Here is a 22921-nt window from a genome sequence, read left to right on the forward strand (position 1 = left end):
CATCAGGAAACATTACAGTTCCATGATCAATCAATCAGTGCTCCACAAAGAATTGATACAATAACCAGCTGGTGGAAGTCAGCATAGCACCATTGATTTCCATGCAGCTTTGCCAGTTTAACCCAGCTGAGGATTTGGTCTGAAGCATTTGTGTGCCACTAAACCTGTAGGGGCTAGAGCTGTTCAAAACCTTTTTTTAAAAAACTGCAAAAAATTTCAAGATTTTTTTCCAAATGTTTCTCAGGGTTAGAAAGGAACCCACGAAAAGAACATTTACTTTACCAAAACCCAGAGTTTTCAATAACCAAAAAACTGTCACCCCATTTAGCTAGTGGCATCAGAAAGATGCAAGGGAAAAAGAAATGAAAAATTTTAAAGATGTCAGCACAGGTTTTCACAAAACTTTCATGAAAAAAAAGCAAGCAATTGTTCAATGAAAAGTTTTGTCTGAAAAATTTCAACCAGCTCGGGGGATGGGAGGAAGGGAGTGATTCTCATGATGAATCAGGGAAGCTCCATTGAAGTTAACTGAGTTATGCCAGTTTACAATTAGTGCAAAAGAGAACAGAATCTAGCCCACACATTTTTAAGCTGACCTTCTATTTAAGTCTAACTACATTCTCTGAGAAAGCGAATAGTTTCAGTGTTTTCTCTTGTGGCGCGTCTTTCGCCGCAAACTCACTGGGATCCGGGGGAATGCCATATTTCCGCATTATTTTCTGTATATTTTCATCCTGGATAGAAGAACTAGGTCTTTTTGGATCTCCAAAATTAGGCAGCAAAGATTCAAAAAACAAGGGTGTGATTTCCTCATTGCAGAGAGCTTTCGAAATGGACTTAAATGATCCATGAGTTATTGTTATGTTGGTTGTTTTAAACAATGCCTACGGGACAAAAAACAAAAGCAAAAAGACACACCTGCATGTTTAAAGTACCTTATCTCAGTGGGAGAAGTAAACCACATTTATGCAGGCTTTTGGCTGAGAGTTTATCTGTGTACAAAACAAGGGACTTTACTTGGAAAACCTGAGACTATCTGGCTTGGTCCTTTGCATGCTTATTTATAAATATGAATGAAAAGCATAAATATCAAAGGATACTTTGTGCTGATATGTGTTAGCGGTTGGCAAATTTATAGAAAGGAGTTGAGAACCCAATCATGAGACACGCTGGAGGTCTCCTGTAAGGTGCAGAGCATCCTCAACTCTCATTAATTTCAAGGTGGTTTATTCCCTGGAGTACGTAGAGCAAGATTTACTCCCATAATGCAAAAGATGCATAATGACAGGACAAGAGATGAGCTGCGGAAGGATGGCTACCCAGCCCTAGGGATAGCGTAAGGTACCATGACCAGCCAGTTGGCTGATAAGTGTAATCACCATGATAAGTGTGTTATAGCCTGAGCCAAAGCTCACTGAAGTTGATGGGAGACTTTCTATTGTCTTCTGTTGGCTTTGGATCAGGCCCATGGGTAGCGGGTGAACCCGTTTTGGGGAGGCTAGCCCTCCAGCCCTGCCTCTTCTGCCCACGGCCCTGCCCCCCACACACACACGCTGGTGCCCCAAACCCCCCTTTCCGCCATAAAAGAAGAAGCCCCTGTCTGCCCACCACAGCCACATCAGGCCGAGCCTCTGCCCCTCCTGACTCCCCCCCCTCTGAGCACTAGGCTGTGCCACCAGCTTCCCTGTGTGCCAGCCCAGCCTCAGAGCCAAGCCGAGCCCCCGGCCCCCTTGCCGCGACCCCCACCTCTGCCAGAGTCAGGCTGGCACCAGTGCCGGGCCTAGCCGCTGGCCTCCCCCAGCGCTGGGCCATCCTCCACCCCCTCTCCAGAGTCAGCCCGGGCCAAGCTGCCGGCCACCCAAGCGTTAGCTCCTCCCACTCCTGAAGGACCCCCACCCCACCGAGCTACCGGCTCCAGCACCCGGCTGAGCCAAGCCGCCAACCCCCCTAAGAGCCAGACCAGCCGCAGTGCCGGGCCGAGCCTCCTCAGTCCACTAGCCGCTGGCTCTCCATGTCCCTCCCTCCTCACTCCTCCATCCCAAGGAGGAGGGATGCAGCGAGCAGCGGGGACCTGGGGGGTGAGGTGTGGAATGGAGGAAGCAGTGGGGTCTCAGGGAAGCAGCCCGATCAGGCCCTTGCTGTGTCACTCTCAAGCATAGGTGCTGGAACTAGGGGTGCTGCCGCACCCCCTGGCTTGAAGTGGTTTCTATCATATCGAGAGTTTACTGTTTGGTTTCAGCACCCACACCCCATACGAATTGTTCCAGCACCCCTGCTCTCATGCTGTGTTTACTATCCTCTTGCTGGGTCTTTTCAATGTGGCTGCAGGTCTCCTTTAATCTCCTTCTTAGTTACCCCACTTCAACATAGCTGTAAGTCTTCTGTGTTTTCATTCCTCCCCTTGCCCATATTGACCATGTGACTGCTACCTCTGTCATTCCAAACAAGAACATTCTAGGTACCCTGACAGAGACTTGCTGACCTCTGGCTACTTCCCTGGATGTACTTAGAGATTCTACGGGCAACACTGTGTAAGTACTCCAAAGGCATTTTAGCTCAGGACCATTCCCATGCTAATACACACCTTGGAGAGGGGCACATTTCTAGACTGCCGTAGTTTTTTGAACGAATTAATGGCTTCTAACAGCGGACGCATGCCAGATGCCACCTGGTTCCTGAAATGTTCCATCTCTTTCAGGAGGCCTAACATCTTGTCCATTGATTTCTGCAGTTCTTTGGGGAAAAACATCTAGAAGACAGAGGAAGGAAGAAAATAACTGTCAGCATATACACACCTATCTAGCACTAATTCTTTGGGGTCAGAGGTGGGATTTACAAAAGTTGTTAAGTGCCTTAGGAGCACAAATCCCATAGGAAATCAATGGGACTTGTACTCCCAAGTCACTTACCCACTTGTTGAAAATTCCACCCTGGAACTTTAGGTACAGCTCTAAAGAACCTGGCTCTAAACAGTTAAAATGTGAGAAAGTTTGTTTTGAGGATGGCTGGAATACAGTAGAAGACCTTCAGCACAAAAACCATGGGCCACCCAATGAAATGACTAGGCAGCAGATTTAATTCAAACAAGAGGAAGTTATTTCTCATACAGTGCACAATTAACCTGTAGAACTCATTGCCATGGGGTGTTGTGATGGCCAAAAGTATAACAGATTCAAAAAGGAACTAGATGCATTCATGGAGCTTAGATCCACCTGTGGCTATTAGCCAAGATGGACAGGGATGCAACCCCATGCTCAGGACAACCTTGACTGCCAGAAGCTGGGAGGGGAAGAAGGGGGGGATCTCTCCAAAATTGCCCTATTCTGTACACTCCCTCTGAAGCTCAGGTTCTGGCCACTATCGGAGACAGGATACTGGACTAGATGGACCATTGGTCTGACCCAGTATGGCTGTTCTTATGTCCTTGTGTCAATCACTACAGAGCCAAGTTCACTGGCATTCTCATTTGATTGCATTGTTCAGAAGGACAATTATTTCAGCATTGTTAAAGGTGTATCGAAAACATACTTGTTGACGAATCATACCTATTTTAGCATATGGTTTTCACCAACCATAGTTACATATATTGAATATTTGATTGGCCATAACAGCAACTGCAACATTATTATGGATTGGGCAAATAAATATCACAGAACCTTTTACAGTTTTGGATTTAGTGGGATAGCTAATTGGTACAGTGAGCCTTAGCCCAGTGTCTTGTATCCATTGGAACCTGGGTTCACATCCTGACCTAGGCTAGGATGGTTGGATGGTGTACCAGGCAAGAGTAGCTTGTGAGCCAGTTGGATGGTGTACCAGGCAAGAGTAACTTGAGAACCAGGTCCTAAGTTGCTGTGAATCAGTGTGGCCCCAATGGTTATAACTGAGGTATGCCAATTTACACCAGCTGGCTCTATAATGGACAGTTGTCTTAATGTATATGTCAGCATAGGTATGCAATATAACATTATTTGTTATTTCATACACAAGGCCAGATCCTCAGCTGGTGGGAAGCAGCCTAGCTCCATACCAGTACAGGTATACCCGATGAGGATCTTAGCCACAGTAGCTAATAAAAGCCAGAAAAGTGCTCTAAAAATCCAACACAAACCTTGTACAGAAAATTGTAAATGTCTAAGTGACGTAAGAATATGACCCCCAGCATGTAAGACTGGCGGGTCCTTTCTGGGAGTGACAGGTTGCAGAACTCCTTTACTACTGCGTCGAGCTTTGGGTCGATGGAATGGACATCACACGACTCCAGCTGGAGAATCTGAGAAACGAGCTGTATTTGCACAAAAAGCAGGAGATTTGTACATTATTAGGTTACTCCAACATGCATGGGTTAAACTACCGCTTCTAAACTCTTCCCCAACATCATCTTCCAATGCTGTAGACTAAGAAACATACCTTCTCCTCCCTATTATTCCTGCATGGAGAATCAAAGCAGAATGGTAGTGCTTTAACACATTTTGCACAGGCTGAAATGACCCGACAGTTTAACTTTCCCAGTGATTGACAAAGCTGGGGGTTGGATAAAAATGAGCTGTTTGAGACTGAAACGAGACAAGATGATGGTGAGGCTCTGAGGCAGGGCTAGGGGAAGAAGTCTTTGGAGCCGAATCATTGAGGATAGCGTGTCCATCCTTAGCTGAGATTCATTTTCTGCAAGGATATTTTGGATCCCAGGGGTAGCTCTTATAATTATTGGTGGCATCAGTGGCCAGAAATGCCCTTTTCCATCTGCATTGCCACTGTTTCTCTGCAGTGTGGACCTCACCAAAAATATCCACGCATTTGTGACCACTGAACTGGATTACTGTAATGCACAATGCACTAGCTAAATATTTCAGCAATCACCCAGTATGTGACTACCCACCCACTACTGGTGTCAGTCAAAGAACATACTGCTCTTGGTCTCCAGAGGCTGCTCTGGTTTACAAAGTTCTTTCAGTTACAACTCAGGGTGTCTATTTTGATCTATAAAGCACTATAGAGTTTGTGTCCCTTAAACATCATGTACCTCCCTCTGCGTTCCCACAGGAGCAGAGATTTGCTGAGCCGCTTTCATTAATAGCCCCTGGATTTAATTATTTGAGTGCCCAATTTAAAGGGATAGAATTAGGATAAACGTACCTGAGTTGTGTTTTCTGGGAGAGGCATTTCCATCAGGGCTTTGATACTTGCTGTGGACATTCCTGCTTCATTTCTGAGCTCCTCTTTGAGCTGGTCGACATTTTTAAACATAGCCATTAGCATTTCTTTAAAATAAAAGACCAAAAAATGATATAATCGTTTTCTCCATACTTACAGAACCATTATATATCTATGCACAGAGCACCTATGTTAAGACAGCGGAAGAGAAACATTTTTGCCCAGACTGAAGATGTTGTGCATGTTGGCTGAGAGGAGCACTACTGTGTGCTCAAACATGTCTGAATTTGGATGGACCATTTGTCAATCTGTAAGCCTCTGGCAGACCTAGGGATTGTTGGAGCCATAGCTTTTGGGGCCTGCACCGAGCACAGTCTGCCTGTACAAACGTTTAGGTCCTCTGACGGCTTGAGCCAGCAACTTTGACTCAATAGGAGTTTTGTAACTGACTTCAGTAGGCCTACGGCCTGTCCTAGAAAAGAAGCCAATGGACATAGCACATGCTTACTTCCGTCACCATATAGCTTTCATAAGACAATCTGTGAAATTTGCCTCAGAAAGGCCAACAGCAACGAGTAAATTAGCGACCATTCTTATAAACCAAGGTTTTAAAGTAAACAGGTAAACTACCTTGCTTTTGAGAAACTGTTGCATTCTCAGTGGTATTCATCATGGAACTCATTATAGCCATATACCGCGGGATATCTTGAAAATAATCAATTTGCGGTACATTTTCTTGAATCCTTAAATTTTAAAAAATGGGCAACATTAAAAGAAAATAAAGGTCCACATTAATAATTTCAGGAAGAAACACTGGTGTAGAAGAGCTTAGAGAAGTCCTTACCAATTAATTTGTGACTGGATTTTGGTGGGATCCCCAATCAGTATATCTCCAAGTTCTCGAAAAACCCTGTTGTGATGAACTACATCTGTCACAAGGTGATTGCTTAACTCAAAGCTGTGAAGGAGCTTCTCATGAAATTGACTTTGTTCACACAGTGCTTCAAAGCTAACAGTAGGGAGCTGACAGATACGCTGCAGTGATTTAAAGCTCTTGTAGTCACAAAGAAGTTTTATCATGCTTCGGAGGCGAGATGTCTTTAAATTAAAAAAAGAGAGACAGACGCAAGTTAAAGAAAAGGATTATCAAAAGTGGTCTTTAGGCTAAAGGATATAGACATTGCTTTGCTTTTATTCAGGATTCAGCTTTCGAGCCCTTTAGTTCAAAAGGTCTTAAAATGAACTGAAATTCACAGTGACTGTTCCCAGCCCTGGAGAGGCAGAAAGGTCCAGGGACCTGACCTGGAATTCTCAGCTCCTAATTCTGCTGCTGCCTTATGTGACCTTGAGCAAGTCACTTCTCTTCCTGCCTCTGGTTTCCCCTCCCACCCTTTATCTGCCTTGTCTATTTTGATTGTAAAGTCCTTAGGGGAGGGATTATCTTTTATTATGTGTTTGTACAGTGCCTAGCTCACTGGGGCTTATAGGTGCTGTTGTAAGAGAAGCAATTAACAACAGTGTTACATCATGATGTCCATTACACCACTTTTGTGATTTTGCACAGTGTATTTGACTTCTCTCATATATTTTCAATAAAAGTTAAGCATTGTAAACAATTCCGAGTGTGCGCTCTGTGACCCCTTCAATAATATTTAGGTGCTTAAACTTAAATATAGGACACTAACTTCGGGTACCTGTGGTGAAAGCCCAACACCTGCTCTGGTTCCTTGATACTGTTTTAAAGAGCTAGAGTGGCATAAAGGAACCCTGGTTGCAGCCACGGAGGCATCCCCTATTGTAGGCATGGTGGTAGACAGCTACTCTAGCCCACTCTCCTCTTGGTCTGCAAGTTCTGGGTCAATCTACTTTGAAAAAAAAAAACCAAACCCCCACAATCCTGTGGCAGCAGGTTTCAGAGCCTGGGTCAACTGACTCGGGCTCATGGGGCTAGCAGCACAAGGCTCAAAATAGCAGCATAGACATTACCACTCAGGCTGGAGCTCAGGCTCTGAAACCCCTGTTTCTGCTGTGCCCTTCCAGAGTGGTCTGGGGAAAAACTGGCTATTTTTATTTTCAAGAAAGACATATCAGCACAATAAAAGATGATACACTGGCATTACAATGCCAACCCTGGCACTAACTAATTCCTGGGAAAGGATCTCCAGCAATGAAAACTCTTATTTGTTAATTATTTATTATTAATTATTATTATATTATTGTTCCAGTCGTGCCAAGGGACCCCAATCAGCATAAGGACTTGCCTTGCTAGGTACTGTGTAAACATATTTAGAGAGAGTCCCTACCCGGAAGAGCTTACAATCTAATGAGACAAGCAATCATAGACAGGAATATGCCAGCAGAATGTCAAAGGTGCATGTCTTGTTAGTTACAGGGAAGATTTTCCAGTGGCAGTTAGAGATGCCTAACTCCCATTGACTTTCAGTGGGACTTAAGTGCTGAATTGTCATTTGTGCCTTTGAAAAATCTCCCCGTGCATGATTTTTCAAATGCACCTGTGGGAGTTAGGACCACAAGTCTCATGGGAATGGTGCCCCTAACTTCACTAAGCACTTATGAAAGTCTCACGAGTGGCTTGAGCCTTAAAAATATGGATAAACCTTCCATCCATCCAACAAGGAAATGAACTGCCAGTCACAAGCCACGCCGCACTGATTGCCTCTTCCAGAGGGGTGATGAAAACCACTGTAGTTCGGAGTCAGTCCGGGCAGAGTCTGAGCACCTCCCTTTTCTCCCAAACATGTATGGGGCATTTGCACTGACCATGTGGGAAAGAGTGTTCTCTGACCTGGGTAATGGTAACCCCAAAGCACAGGCAGCTGCAGTAAGATCCAGCTCCAGTTCTAGCTCACGTCAGGTGTTTTTAAAACTGTTTTCCATATGCTGGTTTCCTGAACGCTTCATTGCACACTGATGTAGTATCAGTGCGGGGTTCCTCTGAGTCAGCATTTTAAGCAGACTTACTTTTGACTGTAGGATCTCTGGAATAGATGCAAGTTTCTCATAGATGCCATTTTGAGTGAAAGGAGCTTCTTTTAGCTGAGCGTGGTTCAGAAGACGTGTTATGTTTTCTGCAAGGGAAAATAAGTTACTTTAGATGACACACAAGATCTTACAGAAACCCTGCACAATGAAAAACTGAACTTCCTCTTCCGGGGCCTGCTTTCCGCAGGTGCTGAGTGCACGCAGTTCCCATTGAGTTCAAATGGTGCTTAGCACCTCTGCAGTCATGCTCTCAGGCCTGGATTGTACCCCTATGGTCCAGCTTGTGAGAGCCTCACCCCCACTTGGGCCCCTTTACGACATGGCATTAAAGGGACAGAGTGATATAAAGGGGCTCTAAGAGCCCCTGTTGCAGCCAGAGAGTTCCCCCAGGACAGGCATGGCAGGAGACAGCCATAAAACGACATCCCGAGAAGCCCTCACATAGCAGCATTGCCCAGGAGCAGGGCAGGAACCGAGAGTCACAGGCTGGTCCTTGCTTCCTTCTTGCTCTGGGGGAAGTAATCTGCATCAGCCCTTTTACTAAAACCCTTAATGAGTCTGCCAAGATTTTTCAGAGATCACCTTCAAGATAATGCCCCCCTCCACTCCTGAAACCCACCCCATAATGGAAACAACACTCATGAAAGCATACGAGACCTAGTGAGTCGGTAACACCTCGTATGTGAGGCAAACAAGCAACTCCGGTGCTGCTGTAAGTATGTACCGAGCCTGTCCATATGAAACACCATTATACCAATGGAAGCTTAGCTCTCAGGATAATGGCTGCCACTTTAAAGGATTGTAGAAGCTGCAGCAGTACACAGCAGAGGAGGAAATACCAGATTGATTTTACTAAGGACTCACTATTTAGGAGTCAGCAGCATACATTTTACTAGCCATGCAACCACAAAGGGAGGACTGTTCCATGTTTTTATGATTACTGGAGTGGACAAATTACACTGATACCGTGACACATCTAAGGACCAAAAAAATAAAAATCCATGAGACGAATCAAAAGGGACCTCATTTTCAGAGGTGCTGAGCTCTCACGGCTCCAATGGACTTTCAAGCACACTGATAACACGCAGCACCATTTCTTCATGTCATTACACGCAGCATTTTAAAAAGATAGGCTTAAGACATTACCAGATAACTCCCACAGAGTTAATGAAATAATTATTACCTGTCAACTCATTGTCTTGCCTTCCACTCACATTCATTAAACAGATCAAGTATGGCTTGTAAATGTTATTGGCTGACACCTGTAAGATGGCGTTTTCCAATTCTAAAACCAGAAACCTGAAAAATAAGACTGGAATAAGTCCTTTTCGGCTTAAAAGAAACAAGGGGCATTACTGAGTAACCTGTCAGCAGCATTAGGGCTAGATCTTCAGATGGTGTAAATCAGCATCACTTCAGTGAAGTCAATTAATTTACATCAGCTGAGGATCTAGTCTGTGATATTTAATCACTGAAGATGCTCCTGCTTTTTACTGCATTGATCTCTTTTGCCATTATCTCACCAACAACAGGAGAAGTCCTCTGCGGAAATTCACTCTGAGACAATGAGCAAAAGGAAATGTATGTTAAATGGTCACTCATTTGAATGAAAGTGACTGATCTTAAAGGCACAGTGGGGAAAACTGAGAAGCAGGTGGCAGTCATTTAACGAGGGGGAAGAGGCGAAGGAGTTTAGTTTCCCTAGGGTGAGATTTTTCAAAAGCATTTAGCATTTGGCTGTTCTCTCTCTATAGCCAATGGTTAAAACTCCCATTGACTTCAATGGGAACAGAGATAGGCCAACACTGAGCACTTTTGAAAATCTCCCAGTGTTCGTATGGTTTAGTGACTATGAAATCTTCCTCACCCCCATGTTCTCAATGTCTGTGTGGACTGAAACCATAAATAAGGGTGGTAGGTCTCAGACACAGAATCAGAGAAATGGAGGGTTGGAAGGGACCTCAAGAGGCCATCTAGTCCAGCCCCCTGCACAGAGGAAGGGTCAAATAACCCTTGAGCAACCCGATAGGTGTTTGTCCAACCTGTTCTTAAAAACCACCAATGACAGGGATTCCACAAGCTCCCTATTCCAGAGCTTAACTACCCTTATAACTGGAACTTTTTCTTAATATCGGAATTAAATCTCCCTTGCTGCAGATTTAGCTGATTATTTCTCGTTATACCTTCAGTGGACTTGAAGAAAAATAGATCCCCATCCTCTTTATAACTGTCCTTAACATACATGAAGACTGTTACCAGGTCCGCCCCTTGGTCTTCTTTTTCAATGCTAAACTTGCCCAATTTTTTAAACCTTTCCTTATAGGTCAGGGTTTCTAAGCCTTTTATCATTTTTGTAGATTTCCACTGGATTCTCTCCAATTTCTCCATAGCTTCCCTAAAGTGTGCCACCCTGAAATGGACGCCGTGCTGCAGCTGAGGCCTCACCAGTGCCCAGTAGAGCGGGATAGTTACCTCACATTTCTTACATACGACACTCCTGTTAATACACCCAGAATGAGGTTAGCCTTTTTTGCAACTGTATCACATTGCTGGCTCATATTCAACTATTTACCTACTGTAACCCCCACATCCTTTTCAGCTGCACTACTGCCTAGCCAGTTATTCCCCATTTTGTAGTTATGCATTTGATTTTTCCTTCCTAACTGCAGTACTTTGCACCTGTTTTTATTGAATTTCATCTTGTTGATTTCAGACAAATTCTCCAATTTGTCAAGGTTGTTTTGAATTCTAATCCTCTCCTCCAAAGCACTAGCAATCCTTCCAAACCTGTGGTCATCCACAATTTTACAAGCATACTTTCCACTCCATTATCCAAGTCATGAATGAAAATATTAAATAGTACTGAACCCAGAACAGCCCCCTGAGGGACTCCATTGGACACATTCCCCAAGTTTGATAGCGAACCATTAATAACTTCTCTTTGTGTCCAGTCTTTCTGACAATTTTGCACCCACCTTGTAACAATTTAATCTAGACTATGCTTTCCTAGTTTTCTTATGAGAATGTCATGTGGAAAGGTGACAAAAGCCTTACTAAAATCAAGATATATTGTGTTTACTATCCACTTGGGACAAAGAAGCAAATTAGGTTGGTTTGGCATAATCTGTTCTTACAAATCTCTGTAGGCTATTATTTATAACCCTATTATCCTCTTTGGGCTTACAGACAGTTTAATACAATTTGTTCCAGTATCTTTCCAGGTATCAAAGTTAGGCTGAGAGGTTTATAATTCCCCAGGTCCTCTTTTTTCCCGTTTTTAAAGATAGGCACTACGTTTATCCTTCTCCAGTCCTCTGGGACCTCACCTGTCCTCCAGGAGTTCTCAAAGATCATTACTAATCATTCTGAGATTGCTTCAGCCAGTATCTTAAGTACCCTTGGGTAACTTCATCAGCCGTAGCCAACTTGAATACACCTAACTTATCTAAATATTATTTAACCTATTCTTCCCCTATTTTGGCTTGCGGCTCTTCCCCCTTGTTAATATTAATTGTGTTGAGTATCTGGTCACAATTTACCTTTTTAGTGAAGACTGAAGCAAAACAGGCATATTAAACACTATAGCCTTCTTGATGTCATTCATTATTAGCGATCCTTCCCTACTAAGTAGGAGACCTACATTTTTCTTAATATGTCTCTTGCTCCTAATGTATTTATAGAACCTTTTCTTATTGTATTTTATGTCCCTAGCTAGGTGTAGCTCATGTAACTTCAGTGTAATGTTGCTCCTTTAATAGACAAATAAAATAAACTGGAAGCCAGAGGTCATTGTAGATTCTACAAGAAATTGTGACAGTTATGAAATTGGAAATAAATTAACTTACTGTGCGACCAAATTGTTAGGAGACAGGGTTTGTTCTCCTTCATTCCAAGTCAGGCTCTTATTGAAAAGGGTTTTTGCCATAACACTGAAAGGATGAGCAACACTGTCCAATACAGTATTGAAATCAGCTCTGTTAGGGGCAGACTCTGGATTGAGGTCCATTTTCAAAAAGATTGGCAGATCAGAAGAGTTCAGTTTCTTAAGAACATAATGAGCAGCTTCTATTATTCCTGGAGATAATTCGCTATCAGCCAGATCCCTCTTCATCACTTCCAGCAGCTTCACATACCCCGCCGCTTTGGTCAGGTTCCATTCGGTGCTTAGCAAGTTGTCAACTTCTTCCCAGACTCTGGAGAAATTATTCCATTCAGAGAGGCTGGCGGCACTTTGGACCATCTGTAGCAGTTCATACACACTGGAGTTCCGCTGGACATCAGCCTGGACATCACTGAAGAGAATGAACAAGTTCTTCCAAGCCACCGAGCTGCTCGAGAAATTTTGTGAATTCATGTCCATCTCGTTCAAAATAAAAGCAATCAAACTGCTTAAAGGATGAGAATTAAATACTCTATCCATACTCTGAAAAGCTGGTGGTAGGCACTTTGTATTACTCTGGGGCAGCTCCTTGGAGATGGCTGTCAGGGCTTGATACTTTCCTTCTATCCAAGGATTCTCAAACTGAGAGACAGTATTTAAGTTTGAAAGAATACTAGAAGAAAACTGTAATGACTGAATGATACACGACAGCTCCCTTGAAAAATATTCACTATTGTTTTTGAAGATGCTAGCAAATTCTGGAGTCTGCTCTAGATTTCTTAGTGCAAGCTGAAACAATTCAGTAAATGATTTATTTTCCATTGTTCTGGTCTGAATGTCCATGGAAGTAAACAGGAATTTGCAATGGCTTCCTGGTAAGGACTCGCGTAGTGTGACATTTTTAAACAGCATCTGAAGTGTTATGTAAAAAATGTCATGGACAGAGCAGTTCTGTGGCTTTTCGTTGTCATTGTTACCTTCCTCCAGGAAGGGACTCAAAGCTAAATGCAAGAGATCCAACACTTTTGCTTCTAATGAAGTATTGTGCTGTAAGGAAGTCTTGTTAAATTCCTTTTGAAATAGCAAGTGTGAGAAATTATAGACAGCATCAATTTTTTCTTTATTGGATGCTTCACCCAATCTGGTGTCAGAAAGGATTTTCATTCCCACCCTCAATATTTCAAGCAATCTCTGGGTGGAGTTATTGTCAAAATTCATCCACCGATCAATAGTTTCCAATTCACTGATATTAAACTTTTGTTGCAAGTCATTTATAATGAATATACTCCTTTGTGCTGCTTGCAAATATTTTGAGACATTCGCTTCTCTGGCATCTTCTCCACCATACTCTTGGGATGCAAGTTTTATCAACTGCTCCAATTCGTTACTAAAATGGAGACCTGAGCCATTTTTCACTGTATGTAAATCTTTTTGCAATGCATCTAAAAGTGACTTGTAAGCAATCACATCGGTGCTGCTCCATTTCATGGACCGCAGTATTTCAGCAATGTGCCAGTAACTGTTGAGTTCATTCCACTGAGCTCCATCAGTGGAATTTTGGATATACTGCATTAGTTTAGGCAGGGAAGAGATCAATAGGTAATGCTGAGTTATGTTCACCTTTGCCATGGTAGCAAGGAGTTTTTGGAGGGATAAAAGCTCTTTATTTATGAGTTTATACCAAATTACTCTAGTTAAGTTTAAAAAACATTGCGTTTCCTCTGAATAGGGATTAGTATAGAAAAGTCTTTCCGCGGGGATCTCATTTGGTGGGGCAAATCTTTTAAACATCCTCTCCAAGTCAGGTTTGTTCTTTGTGGCAGAAGTTGAGTTGAGGAAGCGTTTTAACAAACTAAATATACCTTCCGAATCTGTGGGTTTCATTCCCAAGCTAGAGTTATGAAGGAACTGATGTGCTTTTGCTTTTCTGGGAGCTAATCCAATGTCAACAACATTGAGAGCTTTTTTCAGTATTTCCAATAGTTTCACACTGGAATCCCCTTCTGTCAGGTTCCATTTGCTGATCATCAGATTGCCAATGCTCTTACAGACTCTTGAGAAAAGTCTCAATTCAGGCTGGTTGGAGGCATTTTGGACCATCTGTACCAATTCATATATACTGGCATTCCACTGGGGAACAGTTGGCAGAAGACTGGCAGTAGACAAAGGCAACCTATTCCAGTCCAATGAACTGCCAGAGAAATTTTGTGACTTCAAGTCTGTTTCATTCAAAATAATAGGAATCAAAATGTTTAAAGGATAAGATTTAACTACACTATCCATATTCTGAAAGGCTGGTGTTAGGCACGTTGCATTACTCTCGGGAAGCTCCTTAGAGATGGCTGTCAGAGTCTGATACTTTTCTTCTATCCAAAGATTCTTAAAGTTAGAGACAGTATTTAAGTTTGAAAGAAAACTAAAAGAAAATTGTAATGACTGGATGATACATGACAGCTCCCTTGAAAAATATTCATTATTGTTTTTGAAGATGCTAGCAAATTCCGGAGTCTGCTCTAGGTTTCTTACTGCAAGCTGAAACAATTCAGTAAATGTTTGATTTTCCATTGTTCTGGTCTGAATATCCATGGAAGTAAACAGGAATTTGCAATGGCTTCCTGGTAAGGACTCACTAAGTGTGATATTTTTAAGCAACATCTGAAGAATTATGTGAAGAATGTCTTGGACAGAGCAATTCTGTGGCTTTTCATTACGATTGTTATTTTCCAAGAGAAAGGGACTCAAGACTAAATGCAAGAGATCCAACACTTTTTTTTCCAGTGAAGTATTGTGCTGTAAGAAAGTCTTGTTAAATTCTTTTTGAAGTAGCAGATGCGAGAAATTATAGACAGCATCAATTTTTTCTTTGTCGGATGCTTCGCCCAATCTGTTGTCGTAAAGGATTTTCATTCCTACCCTCAATATTTCCAACAATCTACCAGTGTTTTTATTGTTAAAATTAAAGACTAGATCAATAGTTTCTAATGGACTAATATTAAACTTTTGCTGCAAATCTTTTAATACGTACAGGGTTTTTTGTATGGCTTCTATGGTCATTGAGATATTGGCCACCCTGGAGGCTTCCCCACCATACTCTTGTAACATGTGGGTAGAAAATTCTGTCAGTTGTTCCAATTCTTTATTGAAAAGAACATCTGAACCATTATTCAATGTATATAAACGATTGTGCAATATATCTAAAAACTGCCCATATGCAATGATGTCAGTGTTGTTCCATTTCGTGGATCTTAGTTTTTCAACAGTACGCCAACTGGCATTCAGCTCCTTCCACAGATCTTCATCAGTGGAATTTTGGATTATCTGCATAAGTTCAAACACATTTCTCAATAGATAGTACTGACTCATCATATTCACATTCATCACATTAGTAAAGATTTTCTGGAAAATAAAGTACTGCTCCTGAAAGACTTCATTGATAGTAGGTTTAAGAAAAGAATCTGAAAACAAAGATGGGATTTCTTGCATTGTATAGAGAGAGATTTTAATGTCTTCAGGGAATGATGAAATCCTATGAGATATCTTCATTTTGATGATATCCCATGTCTTCACTGTATTAAAATTAGTCTTATTTAAAAATTCTAGATCCCAAATCACTGTAGCTAATTTAAAAGCACTTTGAATTTCTTTCCAATGGGCTGCTGTATTGAAAATAGAAGTCCCGTAAAAGTCTTTCTGAAGTAGAAGAGATGTGAAGTTATAGACTTCATCAATTGTTTCTTTGCTTAATGGTTTCCTTAATTTATTGTCAAAGGGGATATTCATTCCCAACTTCAGAATTTCATACAATCGCTGAATGGTTTCATTCTCAACATCTGTGAATCGATTTACGTTTTCTGATTTGTTTCTATTAAAATTTTGTTGGAAGCCCTTTAAAAGATATAGGGACTTTTGTATGCTTTCTAAATCCTTTGAGAAAATAGCTCTTCTGAAGTCTTCTCCATCAAACTCCGGTAATTTGATTTTTCTAAAAAGAAAGAAAAGTGTTTTAGAAAATATGAAATCAGTTTAAGTGAAAACATAAAGGCAGATTCAGTGATATTTTTGTCATTTTCCATGGTTCTGTAAGTCCTTTTTTACCTCCAAACTTCTTCCATCTGAGATACCAAACTTCGGTTGTCTTTCCAGTTAATGGAGAGATTGCAAATATCAGCCACTGTTGAGCTGTTATTTTTGCCTACAATGGAAGCATAAAGAAGATGCATATGTTAGTTTGGAAACTGAACTGAAAATTATGGTTATATTTGCAAACTTGGATGTCTAAAGTTAGGCACCTAAATAAGCAGCTAAATAAGTGTCCTGGTTTCCCTATCTATGTTTTCCCCATCTGAGGAACACCTTGGGATCATGAACATCTGGCTGCTAGCAGAGGTACTCCATTAGCACTACCAGAATCTTGCTGCCAGTAACACAACTTGATGTTGCCTGCTTGTTCAGCTTCCTGTGCTCGTCTTCAAGGCCCTTCACAATTCCCTCAATTGTCTGTTCTTATCTCTGTTTGCACCACCTCCCATACCCTCTGCTCTGAAATCACTGTGACCTCGAACCTCTTCCCCTGTCTGTTTCTCCCACCAGTTGACTTCATGCTTTTTTCCAGACCACACCTTAAGCATGGAATTCCACCCTGTACTAATCCCACAACCTCCTTATCAATGCCAACATCTACCATCCATGAATCATACTGAACAAGACAACAGAAAATTGATTAGGACTAGGTAAAGGAGCACATGGAGAATAGCATATTTTGTATATGTATATATAAAATATGTTTTATTTCCCTCCTGACCGCTCATGTAATCCCACTTGACTATAGCCTACAAGTTTCAAAGGCTTTGCCTTCACTGCCAATAAGTGTGCTTTTAACGCAAGACAACTACCTTGAGATAGCTATCTCACTGTAAAGTCCAACTGGAGACAAGGCACTGCAGTTTTCACCTCTACATAGTTACCTCAGTTCAATACCATACTCTCCACCTGGGGTTGACCGTGCCTAGTTACACTGAGGTAAAAACTACGGCACTTTGTCTCCACTAAGATATTACACTGAGAAAGCTAATTCATGTTAATTATCACGCTGTAAAAACATATCTTTTTTGGTAGCAGCAGATTAATTGAGGAAGAGTTTTAAGTTTCCATTGGCAATGAGACATTTTATTTATTTATTTAGATTTGTTAAAAGTTGAAGGGACAATTCATTAAGCTGAATGGCACAGGACTGGTCCGGTTGCCTACAAGCTCACAGTATGTTTCTCCTTGGTACTGCACTTTTTCAACAAAGATACAGCTAGTTTGAAGGATCTTACCTTGTTCTGAACAGTTCTGGGAATACAAAAGACGCAAAGCCCTTTTTTGGATAGGTTTGATTCCATCATTACTCATGACTGGAGGAGAAACCTGTTGAGATGCCATCAGAGCACTACGGGGGAAAAACAACGATAACAAATTGTAGTTCCAGGTTTACAGGGAGAAACAAAAGACCGGGGGAAATAGCTGGAGTGTGGCATACCATTCTTAAAATACTTGACAAAAAAGACGCTGCCCTTATGTTTAATTATGTGTTTGATCCTGCACAAAATGCTAACAAAGGGCTTTGAAGGAAACCCATAGCAGTATAATAGCAGAAATGTGTAACACCTTACACTCATTACATTCACTCCTATCAAGAAGCTCAAGCAAAACCTATACACTACTTAAATTCTCAAAATAAGGCATAAGTAGGACAAAAGTGACACACAGTCCTGGCGGTGCACTGTGCCAGGTGAATTTTATCCTGAAAGAAACTAAGAAATAGAGCAGGTAAGGATCAAGATAAAGTGGGAATCCACAGAAGACAAGATAAATGGATGGGAAACGTGTGGCCATTTCAGAGAATTCATTTTTTCTCTAAAACCTTCAGACCGAAGGGAAACAAGGGCTCTTTTAGAAAAGAAAAAGCTGTCACTTAGGTTGATTGTATTACAGTGGTATCCATTAAAATAGCTATTCAATATTCACAGTCTTATGGATCTGATTCAAAGACTATTAGAGAGACAAGGTGGGTGAGGTAATATCTTTTATTGGACCAATTTCTGTTGGTGAGAGAGACAAGCATTCAAGCTTACGCAGGCCTGAAAAACCTGAAGAACCTGACCTGAAGAAGAGCTCTGCATAAACTCAAATGCTCGTCTCTCTCACCAACAGAAGCTGGGCCAATAAAAGATATTATCTCACTCACCTTGTCTCTCTAATAACCTGGGACCAACACAGCTACAGCAACACGGCATATATCAAAGACTTGAAATCTTTGGGACGCTTTCCATTGACTTCAATGGGCACTGGATCAGGTCCTCTGTGTTCTGCATGTATAAAATTTATGGTAGGTGCAGAGTCATTTTGCAGTGCAGCATTGCATGTGGAGTTACAACTGCTGCCCTGTTTACATACTGCAAGAGATATGCAAACAGCATAGTAGAGCTGATTTGTACGGTGTGGACGAACACATACTGCCTTGCAAGAATGGCCCCAGAGCAAGGACGAAGTATGCTGCTTATTACATCTCCATATTTATTGTAATGTTCTTGGATAGGTTTTCTCCCCTCATTGTTAACCTGAATATTTTCATTCTGCCCAGGTGCACATTAGAAAGAGTAAGCAGCAAGAGCCTCAACAGGGGAAGGAGCTGCTGGGACATGCATAAAAACTGCACCTGTCTCATTGTGCCAAAAGTATCAGGAAAGGAATAGTGAGGGCACTAGATGCTATGGATTGCCAAGAGTGAGCAAAAATTATGTAAAGGAGTAGGTAGTAGAAATAGAAACTGTTTGTCTTTTATTTCGACATTGAATAGTTTTGCAAGAACTTTTGTGGTCTTGAAGGTAGCTGAAGAGTCCAATTATTAATTTCCTGGCTAGGCAGGAAAATTTAAAAAACAGGAATGCTTACTAGGTGTGTCCATAATAAGGGTTGCCAAACCCCCCCAGGATTGTCCTGGAGTCTTCAGGAATTAAAGATTAATCTTTAATTAATTATTATGTCATGTGATGAAACCTCCAGGAATATGTCCAATCAAGATTGGCAACCCTATCCATAATTCTTGTTTTCTTTGCTTGCAAGGCCTCAGTTTCTCCCGTGGGGTAATAAAATTTGCTCCAAAACTTTCTGCACAAGATGTTACTTGACTGCTCTGCTCTGGTGCAGCAGCTTCCCATATGTTAATATCAACGTCACAATGGGTGGAGGTTCTTTGTGTGCCTCTTGATCATTCACCTATAAAAAGATCACTGTTTAATATTTTCTTGAGAACCTCATCTTTCATGTAGAGGACATGCCCAGTCTGGCTAAGACGTACTTTCATAATCATAATTTCAAATTGTATTTGTGCAAGTTCTTTGCAGAAACCCTTTATTGTTGCATTTATCATGCCACTTTCTAGGTATACCAGCTCCAAGGTGCCACAAACAAAGTTCTGCACAGCTCTTTGATGTACAGGTGATAACATGTCCCTGTGAGACGGAATAGCATAGTGAATGTTATGTCTTCTTGCGTGATATAGTCATGGTTACAGGTCTGGAAGCAGCAATCTAATGAATGTGGACACTCACAGGTAACTCCTTGATTAAGAAGAGTAGCATTGACAAAACTCTTTCAAAGGAAGTGAAATCTGTTATCACATTGAGAGTGGCTCCACTGAGGATCAGGATACTAGATCTTACATGTGCGTCCCCAAGTGCAGGTTAGGACATTATCTCAGTTTTCTCCAGACTAATGGCACTTTGATTGTTTTTAGTTTCCTCTGCTTCTTGTTAATGATGAGCAAGAGTGAGTCCCCCAAGATCACAATCAACTCCATTAAAAAGTTCACCACCAACCCTCTTGGCAACTTCTGTAAGGGTCTTCAAACTGTTCAAGTTAAGGAGCTTAGCAGGTGTTTGATATTAAATACAGCTTGCCAGCCTCATCTCCATCAATCATTGCTGGAAAGAGACTTGGCAAAGAGACACGTGGTTTGACTCCATTGGATACTATAAAGTGGACCAGAGACAATGATCTCTGCAGATACACTATCCAGCTTTCAGTCACACAGCCAGTGGATGAGTTGCACAAATTTCTCCTGATACTCCAATTTGGGGCACATCCTGAAGTCCTTTTGATTTCGATGGGAGTTTTGTCTGAGTAAGAATTGGGAAAGGACTTCAGGACTGAGCTTACTAAGGAAAGTTTTCACAATCCTAGTTGAAGATAGTGTCAAAGGTTTCAATCAGGGCAATAAAGCCTATGTCTGAGTCTCTGTTTTGTCTCCTCCATTTTCTCTGTAACTGTTGAGCAACAAATATCATGCCAAAGGTACTTCTTCCTGCCTAGAGCTATAGTTTCAAAGCCATAAAACTCTAAAAGCCAGATTCACCTCTCTGGTCTGGCTGCTTCATGCCAATGTAGCAATGCGAAGTAACCATAAACCGAATTTAAGATTTCTTCTAAGCCAAATTCATAGAGTGGTACAAAGCCGCTAGCGTATACCAGCGCATCTGGCCCTGAGATCTTCTGGAAGGAGCTGGTTAGCTAATATCATCATCAAAAATCTATCGCAGAGCACTGAAGAAAGGATTTGTCTTCCTCTGACATTTTGGACAGTCAGTTACCTAGCGTTTCAACTTCCACATGGTAATGATAGCTGCATACCAACTATGCCTCAGAACAGGTTGACAGCCAGCTGACACTGGGTAAAATTTGCAAAAGTACTTGAGTGACACAGGAGTCACTTTCAGAAGTGATTTAGCGACATCGGGTATGTCTACACCGCCCATAGGAGCAAGCCCTCCAACCCAGGTTGACAGACTTGGGCTAGCAGGGCTTGTGCTAGTGCTCTAAAATTAGCCATGTAGACAGAACTTTGAAGTTGCAGGTCAGGGTGGGCTTCAGAGCGCGAGCTGGAATATCTGCAGTGATGTTTTTAGTGCACTAGCGCAATCCCCACTGACACAAGTCTGTTAACCTCAGGCTCAAAGACTCGCTTCTGCGGGCTGTGTACCCATAGGGGCTCGAGTCTCACTGAAAGTCAGTGTTTTACCCACCATCCTTAGAGACCTTCAGACATATAGTAAGATAGCCCTGCACCAACAAAACTCAGTTTTTGTTGCTTTGAGTTGCCACATCACGACAGCCTGCTCAATAACAAGCATAACCACCATACCGTCAGCGCCCTTCCCATCCCTGCTGTTCTCCTACCTGTTTGTGTTTTGAAGAAAAGCAAATATATCCTTCATCCTCAGACTGCCTTGGACCACATCTGGGGCCATCAAGAGGAAATGCCACAGAGAGGTTTCATTCTGCACTCGTGAGATGAGTGACAGGAACGAGACGGTTTCTTTGACAAACGTCATCTGGTACTGAGGGTCCTGCTGCAACTTAAACCATAAAAACAAGATAAAATTATTTAAGGGGTAAAGAAGAATTTAATATTTGTTAACTAGCTGTACCACATAACCAAAATATTCACATTGCACATACAAACGGGTACAGCTATCTAGAATTCGTACCAGAGCATTTTAAACTCTGGTAACCCCAGGACACTTTTGGAAGGCCTTTACCAGTTGTATGAAAATTAAAATTGGAAAATATTTTTGAATGTAATACAATTGTGGGCTGAGTATGCTATTTATTCTGAGCGAGGCTGTACACTTACAATCCAGCCACAGCAAGGGATAACACACAACTGCAATGACCCAAGAGCATGAGAAGGAACCAAACTGGGGTCACCTGGAGTCACAATTCCATCTCTGCTCTGTGGGGAAGTAAGATGCCCCCGCCCTTTTTCTAGCACAGTTTACGACCCCCTCTAAGACAGTTTAGTTGTGCTGCCTGGTGCTTTCTGCTCATTCCACACACCTGACAAACCACTCCTCACCAACCTGTGCGGGCGGGGAGGGTAGCAGTCCATTGGCAACTGATTTCCCTCCACTTAGGATCTGGCAATGCAGGTACACTCTGTAGGCAAGGAGGTTCCACACACCTCCTTATTCCCCTGCGCAGGCATTCAGCAGATCTCATATCTGGGTGATTCTGCATATTATACCTAGAGTTGTGTCAATGGATCATATTCCTCCCAAGTGTATCTCTGCTGAAATGAATGGGTTTACACCATGGATGAATTTGGCCAGCCTATCTAAATTCCATTTCAATCGATTGTTTAAGCTGTTACAGGTCTTGGGATGAGTCCAGCTCTAGCCAGTCTTTCCGCGGTGAGTCACTGATGAGCACAGTGTGGTGGAATAACTTGTTCTCCTTCATGAAATCCCCTCCGCAGATTCCCTCGTGGACCCAGAACAACAAGGTTCTACAGCAGAGATCATAGAGCAATGGACGTAGGGAAGATGACAGGTGGTAAAACTAGAACCAAGGGGAGGGGTGAGAAAATAACATGGGCCCAGTTCCCTGATGGTGCAGACAGGGAGAAATCCATGTAAGTCAACAAAGCAGCATCTTTACATCAGCTGACCATTTGGCTCTAAGTGGGAGAGTGCCGTGACCAGGATTCCTTTATTAGACACATCTCAGTGCTGGAGTATGAATGCGTCAAAGCATAAGATCCCTGCGGTCTAACTAGTTTTAAAGACTTTGCATCTGTGCAGCACGAGCTGTGACTCCATCAGGCGATTCGTTCGGAGAATCCTGCTCATGGGTGTCACCTAGTCTAGCTTTCTGTATGAGACTGAGAATGAGAACGCAAGACAAGTGAAAACCAGCCCTTGTCCTGATGAATAGGGAGCATACACTTTATTTAAGATATAATTGTTTTGAGTGATAAATTATATGGCCATTTGAAAGATATGCTCTTTCACAAATTATTGGGATTGACACTGGGTGAAATTATATGGCTCCTATGAAAGAGGT

At 42.1% G+C, this 22921-nt stretch overlaps 1 protein-coding gene across 1 annotated transcript in view; it reads right to left on the bottom strand.

The window, feature by feature from the left end:
• The window catches only part of ABCA12 (ATP binding cassette subfamily A member 12), a 125272-nt gene that overhangs the window by 76536 nt on the left and 25815 nt on the right, over positions 1-22921 (bottom strand). The window contains exons 7-18 of the mRNA XM_074966903.1: positions 21257-21435; positions 17356-17468; positions 16133-16229; positions 12003-16019; positions 9341-9456; positions 8137-8243; positions 5999-6252; positions 5785-5897; positions 5137-5261; positions 4112-4285; positions 2585-2749; positions 683-884 (exon numbers count right to left, since the gene is read on the bottom strand). Of these exons, the coding sequence (XP_074823004.1) occupies positions 683-884; positions 2585-2749; positions 4112-4285; positions 5137-5261; positions 5785-5897; positions 5999-6252; positions 8137-8243; positions 9341-9456; positions 12003-16019; positions 16133-16229; positions 17356-17468; positions 21257-21435 (5662 nt within the window). The remainder of the gene's footprint in view (positions 1-682; positions 885-2584; positions 2750-4111; positions 4286-5136; positions 5262-5784; positions 5898-5998; positions 6253-8136; positions 8244-9340; positions 9457-12002; positions 16020-16132; positions 16230-17355; positions 17469-21256; positions 21436-22921) is intronic.

This window comes from Natator depressus, chromosome 11 (assembly GCF_965152275.1).
Source record: "Natator depressus isolate rNatDep1 chromosome 11, rNatDep2.hap1, whole genome shotgun sequence".
Classification (NCBI taxonomy): Eukaryota; Metazoa; Chordata; order Testudines; family Cheloniidae; genus Natator; species Natator depressus.